The 20355-nt window shown below is 40.6% G+C and overlaps 4 protein-coding genes across 6 annotated transcripts; 1 reads left to right on the top strand and 3 right to left on the bottom strand.

Moving 5' to 3' along the window:
• Window positions 1-1136: 1136 nt before the first annotated feature.
• On the top strand, window positions 1137-14859 carry LOC117567596 (paramyosin, long form). Of its 3 annotated transcripts, XM_034247680.2 has the most exons (9): window positions 1137-1512; window positions 2078-2134; window positions 4626-4712; window positions 4774-4940; window positions 6736-7607; window positions 7668-7795; window positions 7863-7975; window positions 13232-13847; window positions 13906-14859. In XM_034247680.2, exons 1-9 carry the CDS (start codon window positions 1390-1392, stop codon window positions 14380-14382), a joined length of 2640 nt encoding a protein of 879 aa, XP_034103571.1. In that variant the 5' UTR covers window positions 1137-1389; the 3' UTR covers window positions 14383-14859. The 3 variants fall into 3 exon arrangements, with proteins under 3 accessions (XP_034103571.1, XP_051861980.1, XP_034103573.1); XM_034247682.2 differs by lacking the exons at window positions 1137-1512; window positions 2078-2134; window positions 4626-4712; ... (2 more) ...; window positions 7668-7795; window positions 7863-7975 and adding an exon at window positions 9032-9904; XM_052006020.1 differs by lacking the exons at window positions 1137-1512; window positions 2078-2134; window positions 4626-4712; ... (4 more) ...; window positions 13232-13847; window positions 13906-14859 and adding exons at window positions 8191-8376; window positions 8787-10149.
• On the bottom strand, window positions 14603-15885 carry LOC117568382 (chorion protein S16). The gene is made up of 2 exons (XM_034248990.2): window positions 15477-15885; window positions 14603-15402 (listed from the first exon to the last, which is right to left on the bottom strand). The coding sequence occupies exons 1-2, from the start codon at window positions 15826-15828 to the stop codon at window positions 15314-15316; spliced, it is 441 nt and encodes a 146-aa protein (XP_034104881.1). The 5' UTR covers window positions 15829-15885; the 3' UTR covers window positions 14603-15313.
• Window positions 15886-17973: 2088 nt separating this feature from the next.
• Window positions 17974-18854, bottom strand: LOC117571351 (chorion protein S19). The gene is made up of 2 exons (XM_034253460.2): window positions 18744-18854; window positions 17974-18654 (listed from the first exon to the last, which is right to left on the bottom strand). The coding sequence occupies exons 1-2, from the start codon at window positions 18756-18758 to the stop codon at window positions 18091-18093; spliced, it is 579 nt and encodes a 192-aa protein (XP_034109351.1). The 5' UTR covers window positions 18759-18854; the 3' UTR covers window positions 17974-18090.
• A 753-nt stretch (window positions 18855-19607) lies between these two features.
• LOC117571350 (chorion protein S15) lies at window positions 19608-20300 on the bottom strand. Its single transcript, XM_034253458.2, has 2 exons — window positions 20159-20300; window positions 19608-20090 (listed from the first exon to the last, which is right to left on the bottom strand). Exons 1-2 carry the CDS (start codon window positions 20168-20170, stop codon window positions 19743-19745), a joined length of 360 nt encoding a protein of 119 aa, XP_034109349.1. The 5' UTR covers window positions 20171-20300; the 3' UTR covers window positions 19608-19742.
• Between the last annotated feature and the right edge of the window lie 55 nt (window positions 20301-20355).

The following is a 20355-nucleotide window of genomic DNA, read 5'->3' on the forward strand; positions in this document are numbered from 1 at the left end:
GAATATAATAATAATATAAAATTTAGAAAATATTAAAGTTAACCTTATATTTTTTAAGAATCTTTTGTTAGAAAAATGTAATTGTATTTCAATAAAAAATTAATAAAGAACTTTTTAATAATACTAATTTAAAGAATAATATAAAAGTAAAACTTATTTTATCTTTATGTAAACTCAAAAACGTCTTAAAAAACTTTTGAAATCTTAAAGCCTATTTTTGTTTTTTGCTATGTTTACATTTGATTTTCAAATCAATAAAGCACAATTATGAATAATATATTCAGAAAATATTATAGTGAGTTAGCTCTTTTTTCTTTATCCATTAAATTTCAAAATCATACTTTAACAATCGCCTGTTATCGATCTAATTAAATAAAAATTTAACATTTCAACCCAAAAGTTTATAGATTTTATCGTTTCAATGAAATACTAAGAGGCAAAAGTGGAAAATGAATTGATTGAAATTCAACAAATCGACTCACACCCATTTTCAAATCGAGACCACTTGAAAAATGTTAGACTAAAGAATTCCATATTATATATAGGAAAATAATAAAAATATGTATTCGAAAATCTAAAATTCAACATTTCTCCACGCACGTAGGAAGTCCAAGTCTGATGTTGAGTATACAAAGTTGTGAAAAAAGGCAGATACACAAAATGAAAAGCCAGCAACGCACAAATACAGTCGCATATTCATAGGTGTGTGTGTGTGATGTGTATATGTAAATGACATCGGCTAATTACAGGTAAGCGAAAAAACAACAACTTGGAGTTTATTTTGGGTGCTCTGCAAACTGGCGTGAAAATGCGTTCACACACGAAGCGTCCGAAAATGCCGAAGAACCAACACACAAACAACAACAACAAAAAAAAGATGAAGAATCAAAGAATGTTCCACACAACTGAGCAATTAACACGCATGTAGAATGACCGAAAAGCAAGCAAAAAGAAAAAAAACTCACTCAAAGAAAGCGCTCACAGGAGGAGCTCGCTGAAAAATCAAAAAAGCACACTCAAAAAAAAAGAAGGCGAGCCGAGTGCCGAATTCGTGTTCGGCTCGCTTCGGGATGCGAGCCGAGCGAAATCGTAGAAATAGACGAAAACAGAAGCGACCGTCGAGCAAATAAACGAAATACTCTTTATTCGAACGACAACGGGATCTCTTGTTTAGTAGATCACCAGCCTTACTCCGACGTTTATTACGAATTATTCGGTGACTCGGTGACAACTACACAACCTGCGTGCGGTGCTGTAGAGATTTTCGCTTGATCAACTTACAAATCATTCTTCTGCATACATTTGCATTAGACGCGAAATTATTCATTTTTATCGATAACGAAATCGATACAACACAATTAATTAATCAATTGAAAATCTGACAATAAAATGTCGTCATCGCAAGCTGTACGCTCCTCGAAATACTCCTACCGGGCCACATCCACTGGACCCGGTGCGGCCGATGTGAACATCGAATACATTGCCGACTTGAGCTCGCTCTCCCGCTTGGAGGTAAGAAGGATCTCAAATGGATCTCAACTCTGTCTCTCTGCTGGATACGCCCTTTAAAACTCTACAGAAATTACAAAAAAACTACAAAAACAGTGACAAATTGCAAAAGTATCTTGAAAATGCGTGAACCAAATGCTCAAAATCCAATTTATTTGTGTCTAAAAGACTAAGAAAAAAAAAGAATGAAAAAAAAAACGCTGTATATATATTTTCAATATATATCTTGTAGGTGTATCTTTGTGTATGTGTGTACTCGCCGTGTTGGTGTGTGGAAATATAAAAATTCATTTGAGCAAAAATATCTAGAGAGATACATACATATATAGTATGTGTATATATATGCGTCGGTGAAAATTATGTAACACGGCACCCAAGAGATACACATTGAAAAATGCGATACAAAAAAAGCAGAAAATTATATACATGCATATAACATATTCAATTTCAAATTTTGTGCAACAATTCAGTGCGAAAATGAACGAGAAATGAAATGACAAAATATGAACAAAAAATTAATGCAGTTTATAAATATGCCACAAACTACAAATTATGAATTTTCTTACAGGATAAGATCCGTTTGCTCCAAGATGATCTTGAAGTTGAACGTGAGCTGCGCCAAAGGGTAAGTTGAAAAACTAACTAACTATATATTATTAATATATATTTAAGGAGTATACAGAGTAGAATAGAGGGGGAAACTTTTTCACCTGCTTAACTAGCGGCCAAAAGGAAATTCCGCGTGAGGAGAAAGCGCCATGCTATTAGCTGCGATTTTCACTTTTTCGCGTTTGCAAATGTCACCCTAAAAACAGCAAAATATGTGGAAAAGCAAAAGCAAAATAGAAAATAGCAAATAGCCAATAGAAAATAGAAAATCGTAAGAAAAAAACGCGGCAACAAAAACAATAGAATAGAGCACACAAATTTTTTTTGTTGCATTTAGCGAAAAAAGCTAAGAATAAATTACCCTTCGAGCGTCGAGTTGGTGCGTCGAACAAAATGATAATGATGTGCATTGAACTTCAATCGCTTTCAGGCGGAGCCAGTTTCTTAGACTGCCACAATAACAAATGATAAATGATTTTGCAATTGTCTTTGTGTGTGTTTTTGCATTTTGTGTGCGTTTCTGACGACAAAAGAAGGAAAAGCAAAGACACAATGCAAAGACAAATATTTGCATTTGCAAAGTGTCATGCACTTCACTTCATTCAACAGCATGCGAAACAACAACAGGCAGCAAAGCAAAGTAGCATGCAACACACTCACACACACACACACACACACATACAGTAGGCCCCAGGTCTGTTCCTGTTTGCCATTACAAATTTAGAAAATGCGGCCCGACCGGGCTCGGCCTGGCCTGGCCTGGGGCCCTCCGACTATAGCTACTATGTTATAAGCAGGAAGATCATGAAGATGAGGATGAGAAGAAGAAGGAGGAGGTGGCTGATGATGAGGTGAAGAGGCAACAGCAAGTGCAGAGCGTATACACACACACACACATTCGTCTAGTTTGTGGAAATAATTTTAATTACTTTTGCTTTATGGATCAGCAAACTCACGCATACACTTGCACAGTCACTCACTCACACACACTCACACTCAGCCACACATAATATGGAACAAAATGGCTAAAATTAGCGCACGACATTCAATACACAAGCAAATGATTAACTTGAAGCGAAACAACAAAAATATGAACAACCGCACACAACAACAACAACAGCAACAAGCAACAAGCCAAAAAAGAAAAGAAAATAAAGTAGCCAAAAACATTCATCATCATCAACGCGATCATCAACACGATCATCATCATTATCGAACTGAGAAAAGCACAAAACGTCTAAAGCTGAAAATTCGCTGGCACAGCTGAAGACATTCGTGTGTGTGTGTGTCTTTGTATGTGTGTGTTGCGTTGGTGTAAATGTGTGTGGGAAAATTAAATAATTTTCTTGCACATTAAAAGTTTTCACACAAATAACGCACACATATGTACAATATATCTTTGCATATATAGGCGGCAAAAGTATCTACAAGATACACATGGCGCAAATGGATTTACGATTGTACTTACGTGGCCTTTGAATCCCCATAGATTTAGATCTATCTACACTTTGCTTATATGCCTGAAATATTGCAAAACTCTTGGAAGCTTATCGTTAAGACACAAGCAAGGTGAAGCCGATCAGCTTTCCATGTTTCCATGTTCAAAGAAAATGTCTAACGAAAAGTTAAATATATTTATCTTTCGGCTCAATGAAATTTCTAGCTAAATTCATTTTAAGTATTTTTCCTAAATTTTTGAATCAACGAAATGATTAACAAAAAAATTTAAAATATATTGAACTTAAATTTGCTGCTCAGCAAAATGTCCAACTAAATTAAAAGAGTAAAAAATGTATATCTTAAAAAATTCAAATATATTTTTCCCCCTCGAGCTGCATTCAAATTTGATTTTACACGAAAAATGCAGCCTGAGAATTGCAGCTGACAGCTCCCAATTTTTGTGTTGGGCGTAACAAAAAGAAAATGCATAAAATTCCATTTAATTGCCAGCTCGAAATTTCGCAGGTCTTAAATTAGGTCAGAGTTTTGCTGCCCAACACAAATAAAAACTTTTTGGAAAAATACTATTTTTCGCCTTTTGCAGTTTGCAGTTTGCAGTTCAACAGAATGCGTATAATAAAAATATTTTAATGCCTTTTTGGAAATGCCATAGAAGAGAGATTCAGCTGCAGTTGTAGATATGTATATTCATACATATATATGTAGGCGGTGATCTAGGTATGGCTACCTATATATCAGATACAATATTTGTTGGCATTTTGCCATTGTTATTTTGGGTGTTACATGCGCATAATTATTTTTGACTGATTAATTTGATTTATATATTTTATGGGCCGTTTGTATTTGCATCTTCATGCCGTGCCGCATGGCGATGCATCATCTTTGCGTTGCTTAGCGTAGCATGAGTGCGTATTTGTGTGTGGGTTGCATGCAACGCAGTAGCATAGATAATAAAAATAGAGGGGGAAAAATGAAAATTTTAATTTATGAAATATGTACAACATTTTTGGCTAATCTTGATCCTCATTATCGTTTCACATTCGCAGATCGAGCGCGAGAAAGCCGACCTCAGCGTTCAGGTCATACAGATGTCCGAGCGTCTCGAGGAAGCTGAAGGTGGTGCTGAACATCAAGTGAGTGGATAGCTATTAAATAACTATTTAATCACTAAACGAATCTGTAAACAACTTGTAGTTTGAAGCCAACCGCAAGCGCGATGCTGAGCTGTTGAAGCTGCGCAAGCTGCTTGAGGATGTTCATCTTGAATCTGAGGAGACCGCCACGCTTTTGAAGAAAAAGCACAACGAAATTATCACGGATTTCCAGGAACAGGTCGAAATCCTAACGAAAAATAAGGCTAGGTATGCCAAGTTCTCTAAAAAAGATATCAATCACATCATTATTAGCTTCAGCTTCTCATGCTTCATCCTCTTTGGCCTCATTTACATGTTGACCTAGAAAATGTTGTGCAAACAATCTTTATTGTTGTTTACTATGTGTGTTATTACTGTTGCCTGTTTGCTGTCGATAAAGTGGCGTCAGCTGGCGCTGACTTTTCAATGTCTTCACAATATTTTGTAGTAATGCAAAACGGCAACAACAATAACCTTGCTTCTGCCCCGCTGACACCAAAATGAAAATCACAATTCCAAACCAAACTAAACCAAACCAAAACCGAAATCAGTTCATAAACAATTCATCAAAATGCCATGACAAGCACAAAAAATCTGAAGCTAAAACGGAAAATGTTCAATTCAACATTTTTGTGCATTGCTTGCAAAGTTCTATTGACACAAATTTTATTTTCTGCACTCGTTTAAGTTTTCTATATTTTCATATATACGCGTATTCCAATCGTGTATATAGGCAAAAAAAAGAAAAAGAAGAAAAGCTGAAGCAGAAAAAAAGATTGCGGAGCTTCGACTCATATTTCCAAATCAAATGCGAGTATCCAAAAATAAATGCATAGGAATTTTCGAATTTCAAAATCAACTCTCGCAGCACGACAAATTCAAGGCTGTCGACGTCTTCGTCGTCGTTGTTGCCGCTGTTGTCGGCATCCGTTTGCGGCAACGTGGCGTATGCGTAATGTCAACTTGCAGTTGCACCTTTTACTTGCCGTTGCATTGTTTTATTTATTTCTTTTAACTTTTTACTTTTAACTGCAGCAACTAAACTTATTGTCTGTGGTCTGTCAGGTAGCCAAAGCATTTCAAATTCGTTCGAGTTTGCGCAGTTTTGCGCTTTTGGTCTAAATAGTTTTCTCGCTCTCGCCGCGAAGCTTAACGGAAGCTTTTTAGTTAGCGTGAAAAACTTTTTCAACGTTTTTCCGCACGCACGCAACCATATGTTGTTCCAACAACAACAACAACAACAGCAACAACAACGATAGCAGCAGCAAAGGAAGAGCGCATATTTTGGCATTTATTTTTAGAAAAATTTTTAAATTTTCATCTACATTCTTGAGCGCTAAGTAGAAGAGAGAAGCATTGCTGTGTTGTTGTTGTTGCTGTCTACGTTGTTGTTGTTGCTGTTGCTTTCTCTCTCTTTCATTTGCACCAACGCCCAATCCAAATATGTCTTTGATTGAATCATATTCAAAATGTGATGATTGTTGTTGTTGTTGTCTCTTTTCGTCCAATTGAACGTTTATGGAAATTCGATACGATTTTCGGCTTTTGCAACTTGTAGGTGGGTCAGGTTAAACACACACCCACACATACACACGCTGTACAGTAATTACCATGTTAATGACCATTTGCCGCACAAGTGCAAAAAGCGCAAAATGTTTTGAAATTTCATTTATTTTTTTTTGTGTTGAAAATGCTTTATAAATATTATGATTATGAACATTTAAAATAGCTTGCTTCCAGGCACACACATGCTCTTAACCTTAAACCTGCTGCGAGCTTTTGCCTAGCGATCGCAAAGCTTTTCATCGAAGCTTTTTTCAAGTATCTACGATCGCTAAGCAAAAGCTTTGCACTTGAGCCTGGCTTTCTCCAATCTAGCTTTTGGGTATGCTATGCAAATTAAATCACAGCCGATCTCTCTCTCTCTCTCACAAAGCCATGCCTAAGTATCGCCAAGATTTATTTGAAATTTTACATAGAATTAATTGTATTCTCTCTCTTTGATCACTCCTCGCTTTTGCAGAGCCGAAAAGGACAAGGCCAAATTCCAGGCCGAAGTCTACGAGCTGCTTTCCCAAATCGAATCCTACAACAAGGAGAAAATCGTGTCGGAGAAGCACATCTCCAAATTGGAGATCTCCATCACGGAATTGAATGTGAAAATCGAGGAACTGAATCGCACCGTTATCGATATCACATCGCATAAATCTCGCCTCTCGCAGGAGAACATTGAGCTGATCAAGGACGTCCAAGATCTGAAAACTCAATTGGACACTGTCTCGTTTTCCAAGAGCCAAGTGATCTCACAGCTTGAAGATGCACGCCGCCGTTTGGAAGACGAAGACCGTCGTCGCTCAATGCTCGAATCTTCGCTGCATCAGGTTGAGATCGAATTGGAATCAACTCGTTCTCAACTCGAAGAAGAGTCCGAGGCGCGCATTGACTTGGAACGTCAGCTGGTCAAGGCCAATGCCGATGCCACTTCGTGGCAAAACAAATGGAATGCCGAAGTGGCCGCTCGTGCCGAAGAGGTTGAAGAGATCCGTCGCAAATACCAGGTGCGCATCACCGAGCTTGAGGAACACATCGAAGTGCTCATCGTCAAGGTCAACAATCTGGAGAAGACAAAGACTCGCCTCGCCAGCGAAGTTGAGGTCCTCATCATCGATCTGGAGAAGTCGAACAACAGCTGCCGCGAGCTGACCAAGTCGGTCAACACCCTGGAGAAGCACAACGTTGAGCTGAAGAGCCGTCTCGATGAGACCATTGTGCTGTACGAGACCAGCCAGCGTGATCTGAAGAACAAGCATGCCGATCTGGTGCGCACCACCCACGAATTGGACAAGGTCAAGGATGCCAACGGTCAGCTGGGTCGCGAGAACAAGAAGCTGGGCGGTAAGTAAAAGATGTGAATGTCTCAGAGAACGACTATTAATAATTTTCATTCTCATTTAGATGATCTGCATGAGGCCAAGAGCGTCATCAACGAGCTGAACCGTCGTCTGCATGAGCTCGAGTTGGAGCTGCGTCGCCTGGAGAACGAGCGTGATGAACTCACTGCCGCCTACAAGGAAGCCGAAGCTGTAAGTCTACTTAATATAATCTTCTCTCTTTCAACTCTTTAATCGTTTGTTTATCATCCACTTACAGGGCCGCAAGGCTGAGGAGCAGCGTGGACAGCGTCTGGCCGCTGACTTCAACCAATATCGCCACGATGCCGAGCGTCGTCTGGCCGAGAAGGACGAAGAGATTGAGGCTATTCGGTAAGTGCACTAAAATGTTAAAACGAACCCCCCTGGAAGTTGCCCCCAATCTAAAACAACGCCTCTGTTTACAACGTTGAGAGACTGGCAGCTGAGGGACAATCGATGTTGTCGCCTCTTTGCGCTGCCAAAACGGAAGTCGAAAGCAAATCGATTTGCCAATGAATCGATTTGCCAAAACAATTGATATCAAATTGACCCATTTCGTTAGTCAGTACGTTTTCTATAGTCGCCCTAAAAGCAACAGGCATTTGTTGCCACACCAAAGAGTGAGAATTGAAGCAGTTGCAGCAGCTCCTGCAAAGTCCTGCAGCACCCAGGCGTATACGCAATATACGCTACAGTTGGCCGTGCGTTTTGAAGTTGTTGCGAGTTTTGAAGTGCACTAGCATTGGAATTTTGTAAGAATTTTGCGCAGTTTTGCGTTGATTACATAATCGAAACAGTAGGTGAGAGAGTTTTCAACATTTTGAGAACGACATCAATGTTGAGCTTGAGCTTTGAGCTTGGTCTGTGACTAGTTGAGAAGAAAAGTTAACAAAAAAAAAGTAAAGAAAAGTTTTTTTCTGTCATTGCGTAAAATTGCGTGACATTTTTGTAGACATGCTCAAAATGAATCAATCATAGCCGCAGACAGGCAAAAAGCCAAAAAACAGCATTGACTGCCAACAATGTTGATGATGATGTTGTTGTTGTTGTTCTTGGTTGGCTGGTTGGTAAATTGTCGTCATTATGTTGATACCTTTCTTTTGCCGCCGTAGAAACAACAACAGCTGAACAGCACAAAACTGAACTGCAAATCTTTTTATAGATTTCGACAAATTTGAAAATTGTATTTGCGAAGCAGCAGCAACTGTTTGCCAAACTGAAACAACTGAGAGTGCGAAGGGGCGACACAGAGCGACAAAGCGACAAAACAGCAAAGCGGCAAAGCGAGCAGCCAAAGCTGCAATCATCATCTTCTAGTAGCTTTAATTAGAGTACTCTTTTGGTCTAAGCACACACACACTCCTCCACACTCGCATTCCCTACACTTTCTCTCTCTCTTTTGTACCTTCTCCACTCTCTACTCTCTCCTTTCGATATGGCAACTGCATTGCAACAGCGTCCATCGCGCTTCCGTCATGCAACCACAACGTATGATGACAACTATGGCTATACGATGAATTTCTATCAGCCAATGTTGGACTATTTGGATGCTAAGGCAAAAGGCCTAAAGGTGCCACAACCGCATCTGCCATGGTCAAGCGAGCGAGGTCTCAAGCAGTATCGCTCCTCGAATGCGGTGCGACAATATAATGCCGATGAGATCGTACGCCTGTCGCGCACCTGCGCCGCTCGTGCCGATGAAATTCTGCTTAGCTTTCGGGCACAGAAACGTACGCCGTTCAGTGTGCAGAAGCTCGTTGACGCAACGCGTGTGGCCAAGCACATTGAACCGGACACAGTTGTCGAGAGATCGCGTCAGCGTCGTCGTCGCCGTCAACAGGAGCTCGAGGATACCATTAAGCGTGATACATTGAAGATATTGCAACGCATTCGCAAAATCGAGCTAGATAATCAATTTGATCAAATGTCTGACGATTTCAAGCGCTCCATACGCGGCAAGTCCGCCAGTGCCATCGCCCAGGCACTGCTCTCCGAATCGGAGAAGAACATCAAGTCCGCCAAGCAGGAGGAGGAGAACTATATCGCTCAGACCCTTGTGCGTTCCAGTCGTGCCGTTTCGCGTGCCCGTTCGCGTTCCTCCTCGCCCTACGAGGGCTTCGAGGGCAGTGGTCAAATTCGTGCCCATACTCTCCACATGGAGTTGATGGATGATCGCCTCGTGGATAAGCTCGATCATCGTGTGTCCTCGTCGCTGCACAATGTGAAGCGTCAGTTGTCAACGCTGAATCAGCGCACCGTTGAATTCTATGCGGATAGCAGGTGTGGTATTGAGGATAAGTGTTGGATCTGTCGCAAGGTGTTGCGTACACATCCCAAACTCAAGGATTATAGCTACATCTATTGGAAGCACTAAAGATTCTCCCCTTTCCCATTCCTTTCCTTTTCTTCTCTTCCTACTTTCCTTTTGCATAATTCATATCATAAATACTGAATCGAATTCGGAATTTGCATATTTAGCTCAGCCCAGACAGTTCTGAATAAATGCGAACAATTTTTCAATTGTATCTTCCAATCTCTCTTACTCTTTCGCTCTCAAACACACGTTCACTCTCTCTGTCTCTTTCTGTGTTGTGATTTATTTTAGTTTTCTAGACTCTTCCTTCTTATTTTCCTTGTATAATTCATGCATTCGTTTCATTTTGGCTTGAATTTCCCCATTTGTCTTATGTTTTTTTGTTACCCCGCTGTTTGTCTTCGTTCTTCATCGTCAACGATTTTAATTCTTTGTTATTCTGTTCACTCTGCTGGCATTGTATCATCATTTTTGTTTAGTCGCCTGTAAATTATTTCTGCTCAACATTTTTAAATTGTTTTTGTCTTGGCTAATTGCAACGACCCGCCGAATATTTTTCGCTTGCCATTTGCAGCTGACCATTTCATAATTGCCAACAATTTTAGCCACTTGTGATCGATGTGCCTTTATTTTCAATGGAAATCTCTTTTCAGAAATACCAATTGAGCAGTAGCATACAATATAGTACATACTAATTGACAAGCTAAAACTTGCTTTATGTAGAAATAAAGAATGATGGGCGAAATTATGACAAAATTGCAGTTGGCATGGGCATAAATTGCGACATTTGGTTATTACAACTAATATTGAGCGAACAAATTTATTTATTTAGAAATTTAGAAATTTATTAATAAAAACGATGTTGTTGTTAGCTGGCATATTGTCAACTTACAACTGTATACAGCAATCAAATTGAAATAGAGAAAATAGGTTTATTATGAGTTCTAGATATTAAAGTCAGTGTTGAAATATTTATAGAGAAACTACGATTATTACGATTTGTAGATATTCAAGTCAGCAACGATGTATATATAAAGAAAGTATGAATATTATGATTTCTAGATATTAAAGTCAGTGATGAAATATTTATAAAGAAACTATGATTATTACCATTTCTAGTTATTACTACAGTTGGATTTATATTACACACTTATAGAACAATAGACTACGTTGAGAGTAGAAAGATAATCAATTAAAGCTGTTATCAATAATAGAATTGAAGTGCTAAAAGTAAATACTTTATTTGAAGAAATTCGCTAAACAATGAGTTATCAATTCCATCTTTTTTCTACAAAAATAGATTAAGCTCTTGCCTTTCCATACTTACAACTTAATTCTTTTGATCTATATTCAATGTCTAAAAAGCGAATGAAGTTTTCCATAATAAATTCTCAAATTGAAAAGGCCATAAATAATAAATTGACATTTATGAAGTGATATTTATTGTTTTATTTATTATTGACTTGATATTTATTATTTATCATTTCAATATAATAATCAAGTAAGAACAACTTCATTCATTGCTAACAGAGAGATTGACACACAATGAGATTCTCAGAGAAATATATTATTCATTCCATAGTACAACTCTTAGGCAAACTCGCATTGAAATATGTTTGATACTCTTGATGTTCTGAAACAGAAAATGTTCCGAACAATAAATGCTTTTATTATTATTTATTATTTTCCCATTTTAAGCACAATACAAAAAGTGTTTAACTGATAAAAAGATTATCGTCTTGTAGACTACCCCTTAAAGACCACAAACTGAGTGATCTGCAGTTCGCCCACATTCAGAACTGACGATCATGTTTCGCACCCACGCAAAATAGTCGAAGCATTATGTTAAGACAGGTATTTTGGGTGCTGTGGCAAATGGTTTTGTGGCCCCTTCATTGTGTGTGTTTGACGTGTCCTTCAAGCGACAAAAACTGAATAACTTATTCTTATATTTATTTGTCTTCACAAAAGTGATGCGCATGACAGCAACAACAATAGCAAAAAGACGAGAGCAAAAAAAAATTCATCACATATTTTTGCGTAGACAATAAACATTGAAAAACAAAAACAATAATACGACAGCAAGAACGAGCAACACAGAAACAGAAAAAAAATTAAAATTAAATGAAAAATACTTACGTTCGCAAAGCAAAACTCAAGCTAAATACCTTGGCAAAGCGACAACAATGAGCACACATAGATTAAGTAACTAAGAAATGGGCTAGAACACTGAGAAAAACAAGACAATTTAGTCGAAGCAACTAATGGATGCGTATTTTGGGGAATTAAGTGGCAGAAATGCGGCAGAAAATTAACAAAAATTGCAGGGGGGAAACAGAGAAGAGTGTGGAGAATAGCCCTAAGAAATCAACTTTCGAAATGGAGAAATTTATCAGTTAGCTATTCTAATTATTATCTTTAAGATATAATAAAATCTATATACTATAATTATTCAGCATTATTCTGTTACTTTGTAACTGAGAAGCTAATCAATTTATTATGAATTCAGCTGCTTTTGATATGGAACTACCTATCATAACTTTAGAGACAGCCAAACCTCATACTATGAACTTTAATTTATGCCAAATTACTTGCAAAGAATGCTTTTTAGCCCTGAGGTTCCATTAGTTAGTCTCTTGTCGATTTTAAGTTTGCACTTAACTTGTCAAATGAATCAACAGCTAAATAAAAATTAGTCAAAAATGTTGGCAAACAACAGATTTGAGACAATACCTAGAAAAGAGAGAGGCAAAAGACCCAAAAGACGATTGCACCTACGCCTAAAATTAGACGCATGATGCACTTGCCACATTCGCTATCTGTGGCAAGTATGTATGTGCAGCAGGTTCTAAGGTAGCAATGCTTGGCATGTAAACGCGCTATTTGTGACAAGTTCGATGTCTTTATCAAGCGTATAAATAAATAAATACACAATTTGCCAATGCAGCGTCGTCGTCTGCGTGAAAACGAACGAAAAATAATGCAAAATTTTTGACAATGCCACCGAAAAATCAAGCAAGCAAGCAGCAACAGAAACAGAAGAAGAAACTGTAAAGTTTCTGAGCACTTTGCTGAGCATTACGAAAAATTTTGCAAATTTTGTGGGTCAGACATTGGGGTCCAAAAATAGCACACAGAATGTGTGCAAGCGAAATGAAAGCGAACAAACTTCGAGGTAAAAAGCGCAGCTACATTTGAGGGCAACTTCCAGCATAATAATGCAGAATATGAATAAAGAATTGCAACTTGAATGATTACTGATTACTTGATGTGTTGTGATTGATTTTGTATAGCAAGCAGACCAGCATTGAGATCGAGCAGCTCAATGCTCGCGTCATTGAGGCCGAGACTCGTCTCAAGACCGAGGTGACTCGCATCAAGAAGAAGCTGCAGATCCAGATCACCGAACTGGAGATGTCGCTGGATGTGGCCAACAAGACCAACATCGATCTGCAAAAGGTGATCAAGAAGCAGTCGCTGCAGCTCACCGAACTCCAGGCCCACTACGAGGATGTTCAGCGCCAGTTGCAGGCCACCCTTGACCAGTATGGCATTGCCCAGCGTCGTCTGGCCGGTCTCAATGGTGAGCTGGAGGAGGTGCGCTCCCATCTGGATAGCGCCAACCGTGCCAAGCGCACCGTTGAGCTGCAGTATGAGGAGGCCACCACACGCATCAACGAATTGAGCACTGTCAACGTGAACTTGGTGTCGCTGAAATCGAAACTGGAGCAGGAACTGTCGGTGGTTGCCTCCGACTACGAGGAAGTGTCCAAGGAGTTGCGTCTCAGCGATGAGCGTTACCAGAAGGTCACCGTTGAGCTGAAGCATGTTGTCGAGCAGGTGCATGAGGAGCAGGAGCGCATCGTCAAGCTGGAGACCATCAAGAAGTCTTTGGAAGTCGAAGTCAAGGTGCGTCAAACAAATATTTGATTGCTTGAAGTGTCTCATGTACGATTCTCTTTTATAGAACTTGTCCATTCGCCTGGAGGAAGTCGAGCTGAACGCTGTTGCCGGTAGCAAGCGCATCATCAGCAAACTGGAGGCACGCATTCGTGATCTGGAACTGGAGCTGGAGGAGGAGAAGCGCCGCCACGCCGAGACCATCAAGATCTTGCGCAAGAAGGAGCGCACCGTCAAGGAGGTCATTGTGCAATGCGAGGAGGACCAGAAGAATATCATTTTGCTGCAGGACGCGCTGGACAAGTCCACTGCCAAGATCAACATCTACAGACGCCAGCTGTCCGAGCAGGAGGGTGTCTCCCAGCAGACAACCACCCGTGTCCGTCGCTTCCAGCGCGAACTGGAGGCCGCCGAGGATCGTGCCGATGTTGCCGAGTCCAACTTGAACCTGATCCGCGCCAAGCACCGCACATTCGTCACCACCTCCACGGTGCCCGGCTCTCAGGTGTACATTCAGGAGACAACAAGAACGATCACCGAATAGATAGATGTGCTTATCAATAACGATCGATAACACACACACATTACACTACACTACACTATACACTACACTACACACAACACCCCAACACACAAAAAGCAAACAACAACTCCTCCTGTTCCCCCAAAAACAGCAGCAGCAAACCAATTTTATAATTTTCCGATGAAAGCAAACAAGAACAAAAGAACGTCAGAAGATGATGGGAAAGATTTTGCTTGGAGAATTCTTATTTTTATAATTTAAATTTTTTTCAGAGCTTGCGAGAGTTCGTATAGGTTATACATTAATTAAATACAACAAGGAAAGGAATATATAACACATACACACACATCTCCTATCTATTTATATAATAATAATATTTTGAAGTTCATGTAATTTAATTAAAATAATGAACCTAAAACCAAAACAACATACAAACTAAAAAAAAAACATACAAAAAAAAAATAAAATCAAAAAAAATTTTAAATGAGAGAGAGAGAATGTTTATAGAAGAGTTGGCTTGAGATCAATGATTAAAGATAAAATGAACAACAAGAGAGTATCTAATCGACCCTAGAAACGAGTTACCCGAGTTACAATCGCTTCTACTTGTTTGATATACTTTTTTTTTTTAGTTCACATTTTATGTTTAGTAGGTAAATATCTGTGTGCTCGTAACGAATTGAATTTTACATTAAAACGATTAAGAAAAACCAAAAAACTGCAAAACAAAAACTGCAACAACTGAGCAATTTTTTCATATTTTTTACTTTAAAACTTTGCAAATAAAAACTGAATTTACTCATAATAATAATAAGTATGGACTTGAGAAGTGCTAAAGAGAAATTTCCCACCCAAACGAAACCATTTCAAAGAAAAAACACAGTCAACATTTCACTTTATGCTATCACTATTTATTTTAAGACTTTCAGCTAAAAACACAGACTAGTTTCGCTTAGGCAGCGGACACGGCCAGCTTGGAGCCAGTGTTCAGCACGATTGTCTTCTCGCCATAGAGACCACCATAGTTGCTCTTCTTGAAGACTGCAAATGTAGAATGAAAGCAAAGTCTTAGTATGCTGAAGAAGATGATTCAAAATAGTTTCTAAGTAACCCACCTGGATCAATCTCGGCAACGAAGGAACGGGGTGGCAGAGCAGCGGCGTAGAGCTTGTCCAGAGGACCGTAAGGCTTGACCAGCAGAGGTTTGCCCTGCTCCCAGCCATAACGGTTCAACGCATACCAGTCAGTGCCGTCCAATTTGGCCGACGAGGCAGCAGCACCAGCGGAGTTGGTGAGTGCAGCAGCCTGAGCCTCAGCGGTCTCGGCGTTCTTCACATACTCGCCATAGGACTGACCACCGTAGCTGGGGGCAGCATAGCCGATGTTGCCTTGTCTGTAGGAGTTGGCCATGGTGGCGCAGATGCCGCAGGCCAGCAGGCAGAGCAGACGCATGTAGTTGGCGGACATTTTTGTTGATGGTGCGAGGAGGTGACTGTTTGCAAAACTAATTAACAACTGCGCATGGCCAAATTGCTTTTATAGCCATAGTATTTCACTTTGCCAGCGATTTGTGTGTGCGCGTTTACGTGACCAAACCCCTAAGTTGAACTCCCGCCGTAGTCATGACGAAACTTGCAGCAACATTGGGGCCGGCTAGAAGCAGTAACAGCAACAGCAACAGCAACACCAAACAGCAGCCTCCAGAACAGAAGTCGAGTAACGCCCCATTTAATTGATAAGGCTAAAAAATGAGACGCAGTCTTCGGTTACAGTTCGGTGTCGATGGTTTCGCTCGGTGTCGGGTTTACTCTTGAAAATTGCGCGCCAATTTTTTGCGACACGACATTATGACAAGCTCTGTCTTCCCCCCTCTAGCTGCACCTCTTCCCCAGTCGCTTCCCTTGCCGCTGCTCTCCATTGATATCGGCTTCCCCCTGCTTAGCACGCTCAGCTCGCATTTGGCGTGTGCGGTATCAGGTCTTTGACTTGGCTACCTGCCCACAACATCATCTCCACACTCAGCTCTCAACTCTGCTGCTGACGGTGACTGCGTCTCTGCTCAATGAACTGAGCTGAGCAGCAGCATCATCATCAACATTTTGGTTCACGCGCTATGCAACATTGTCTCGTGTCTCGTGCGTCGTCTCTAATGTGCCATGATGATGATAGCTGAAGTCGCTCTGGTATGCAGCACTACAGCAGCAACAGCAACATCAACAGCAGCAGCTCTTTCAAAGTCCACGCATCCGTTGCACTCTTTGGCTTTTCACCTTGAGCATTGTCTAGCCACAATCTGAAACAGCAAGCTACCTGCTTCCAACTGATAATCGAACTTGTTCCAAGCTCAAGTTCAAGTTTTGTCTTCTGCTTGATTCACCTACAATACGCTCAAGCTGTGTACGTGTGAGTTTACTATGAATACGAGTGTGGGTGTCTGTGTATGTGTGAGTCTTGCATCTTTCAAATGTGAAGCGCCATTTTCAATGAGAGCTTTAAGCTCTTTTTATAGTGCATGGCTGTTATACAGTGACAACTACGCTTAGAAAAACTGCGAACAAAAATGAAAGCTGAAATTTAACAAAAATGTTTGAATTTAAAGAGAAACTTTAAAACATTTTTATATTTTCTACTTATTGATAATTAATTGTTGAATTTCTCTTTGGTTGAGTTTATCATGATGAGAGAATGAAAAAATATAAATTAGAAAAAGTACTCAAATAAAATAAATTAGACTTCTAATTTATGAAAGAAAAATTTCAAAATTTCTGAGGTTGGTCGCTTTAAGAATATGACTGATAGTACTATCACTTAGTTTATAAAGTATCAACCTTAAAAAAAAGTCATATTTTTTTGAAAATGGAAAATTAAACCTTAAATACTAAATTATGGGAATTAATGCAATAGTAAATTTACTGAATTCAATATAGGCTGACTAGTGACAACTACGCTTAGAAAAACTGCGAACAAAAATGAAAGCTGAAATTTAACAAAAATGTTTGAATTTAAAGAGAATTCCGAATTGTACAAAAATGAAGAAGCTAGAAATATGAGTATCATCTATAAATAGGTATATAAATATGGTACATATTCTGGCGTATTGATTGGATATCTTTACACATTATTTACTATACCAACATTAAACATTCAATAAATATTCAATAATTTCTAATAAATCACGTTTGTTTGCAAATAGAAAATGTGCAATCCAACCTACATTTTTAAGCTGAAGATTGAAGTTGAAGCGATATGCTCAGAAATGAGTTATAGCTGAAAATGGTGGTCAAGAAATCGCTGACTTCTTTTAGTGAAGCTCAAGCAACTCAATAAGCCATAATGCAGTCAGTAGTCACGCTCGGCATTCTCGAGCTCTCATTAGCTTGCAATCAAATCGAAATTTCACAAACAACAAAACAGCTGCAGCTGTTGCGGTTGTGGTTGCTGTGACTGATGCTGTGACTTCAGCTGTTCCAAATGCGCCCACAAACACAAAACCCAAAAAAGACGAGTGCTTTACCGGAACCGCTTATCAAACACTTATCTGTGCGCCACTTAAGGCCACGCTCTCGAAAAGTGTGACCGTATTTACAAAGAAGACATAAATGTGTAGTTTCTTTTATGCTGATGATGAATTTTTTATTGACGCTGTGCGAACAGCGAACATTCCCGTTGTTGGTTACGGAGCGAGTGAAGATGAAAGCGAAGATTCAAGATTCACGCTCGAGAAGATCTCTAGTAACGGGGACCCTCGTTCTGGTAGCCACCGTGGCTGCCATAGTTGTTCTCGGGCACGTACAGCTTGGCAACGGGGGCAGCGGCACGGATGGGCAGCAGCACCTTGGTGTACTCTGGGGGAGAAGCGTAGCTGCGGTAATGGTTCTGGCCGGGGTACAGCAGAGTGGCGCCGGCAGGCTGGACAGACCAACGTGGGCGGCCATAGCCGCGCTGCTGGCCGTAGCCAGAGTTGCCATGGTGCCTGTTGCCGCCCTCATAGCCGCCACGGTGACCGATCGACTGGCCGTAGCCGGAGTGACCGCCATTGTAGCCAGAGTCCAAGAGAATGGGGCGCAGATGCTCGCTGCCACCATAACGGGGACCGCCAGCAACGATCTCAACGGGACGCTCGTTGCCACCGGAAGCGGCAGCTGCGGCAGCAGCGGCGCCATTGTTGTTCTCACGCTGTCCATAGCTGGAGATCTCGCGGTGTCCATGGCCATGACCGCCATAGCTGGGACCGCTGCCGTATCCTGGATTGCAGCTGCCAAGCGCCAAGGCGCAGACAAAGATAGCAAGAGTCTAAAGAGAGAGAGGGAGAGGTAGGTAAGTCATCTGTGTGCGGAACCGGGAAGTGGGAAGAAAGACGTTGGAGACGGTGAGTTACTTACGGCGAATTTGTTCATGGCTGTTTGCTTCTTAGTTTTTTCGGGTAGCGCTCGCTGCTTGGAACAGTTGGCACAATTAACAAACCAAATGCCAAGCACACTTCTTTATATAAGCAAAATAATTGAAGCGCTCGAAACGTGATCTCGCTACAAAATTTATCACGGCGCTCGAGTTTAAGCTCAGCAGCCAGCTCAGCTTAGCTCAGCTTGGTGTCATCGTTGACAGCTCGGTGGGCGGCTCAAACTCTGCTCATCTCCAGCTCAGTAGATGTTCAATTCTGTTCTGTTCTGTTCTGTTTTCTCTTCTTGCATTTGCAAATCACAACAATACTGTTGACCATATCAAAGCCAACAACCAGCAACAGCTCGAGCTGCGACTTGTTTACTCCACAGCATCATTCGTAACGCAGTATCGCATTTGAATGGGGGATGGCGGTCAGTTGAAAGCGGTTCCGAATGTGTGTAGCCAAGTGTAGCTGATGCTGCGTGAGAGCATGCAGCCGGATAAGCAGCCAGTCGCTTGCTGCCGTCTCTGTGCACTTTACAAGCTTGAGTTGCACTCTCTCTCTCTCAATGCAGCTCAACTGTTTGCTGTTTACTAAAATCAGCAGCTCAGTTGTCCTGTTTTTGAATTGTTCATATTATTATTATTATTCCTTTACATTTAAGCAATTTCTGTTTAACTACTAAAACCCTTTTAAGCTCATCTCAACTGCTCATATCAAACGCCTTTACCCTTAACTTGTTCACAGGAACTGGTTCAATCCTGTTGCACGTTGCTTCCGCTTGGCAGCGAACCAATTTAAACAGCGCGCTCAAAAGTATGCAACATTTTTTGCACCCCCAACCAAGTAGCAGAAAAAATAATGTTTTTTTTTTGTTCAACATTTTTCACGGCGTTCAAGCGCGTTTGTTTTGCATTTTTATTTTGTCACAGCATAACTGCAGCTTCTTCATTGAGATGCTGCTCCATTGAACAAATCGTTGCTCAATAGACACGCATTAGTAGCCGCCACGTCCGTAGCCACCACGTCCACCATAGCTGCCATAGCTGGGTGCGTTGTAGCCACCATCGATCTCCAGACCGAGGACAGCAACCTGATCGTAACGGCCGGGACGGACAGCGCCATTGTTAGCAGCAGCGGCGGCAGCAGCACGAGCACCCGAGTTCTTCGAGTACAGGGGCTGGCTGTGACCGCCATAGCCGCCGCCATAACCGCCACCGCGTCCGTAGGAACCCTCCTGGACGTAGGCGATCTCACCGCCATAGCCGCCGCCGTATCCACCACGGGACTGGCCGTAGGGATTGGCATTGATGACAGCGAAGAGAGCGAGGGTAGCGAAAGCGATCTGTAAATTGACAAAGGTTGCAATTAGTTCTCTGTCAGGATTATTCCTTTGTAGCTAGGATTACTTACCAGGAACTTCATGTTGAATATTTTAGTTTGTTGGTTGTAGTAATCAATGAAACTATGATTTGTTCGTCCACACGGCGCGCTTTTATATGCAAAAATTAGACTGGATATTTACGTGACACTAATTTGAGTTAAATTATTATTTTATAATTTTGCATAGATTTCATAATTGCTATGTATTGAATTGTGTTCTGTTGTGT

Source organism: Drosophila albomicans, chromosome 3 (genome assembly GCF_009650485.2).
Source record: "Drosophila albomicans strain 15112-1751.03 chromosome 3, ASM965048v2, whole genome shotgun sequence".
NCBI lineage: Eukaryota > Metazoa > Arthropoda > Insecta > Diptera > Drosophilidae > Drosophila > Drosophila albomicans.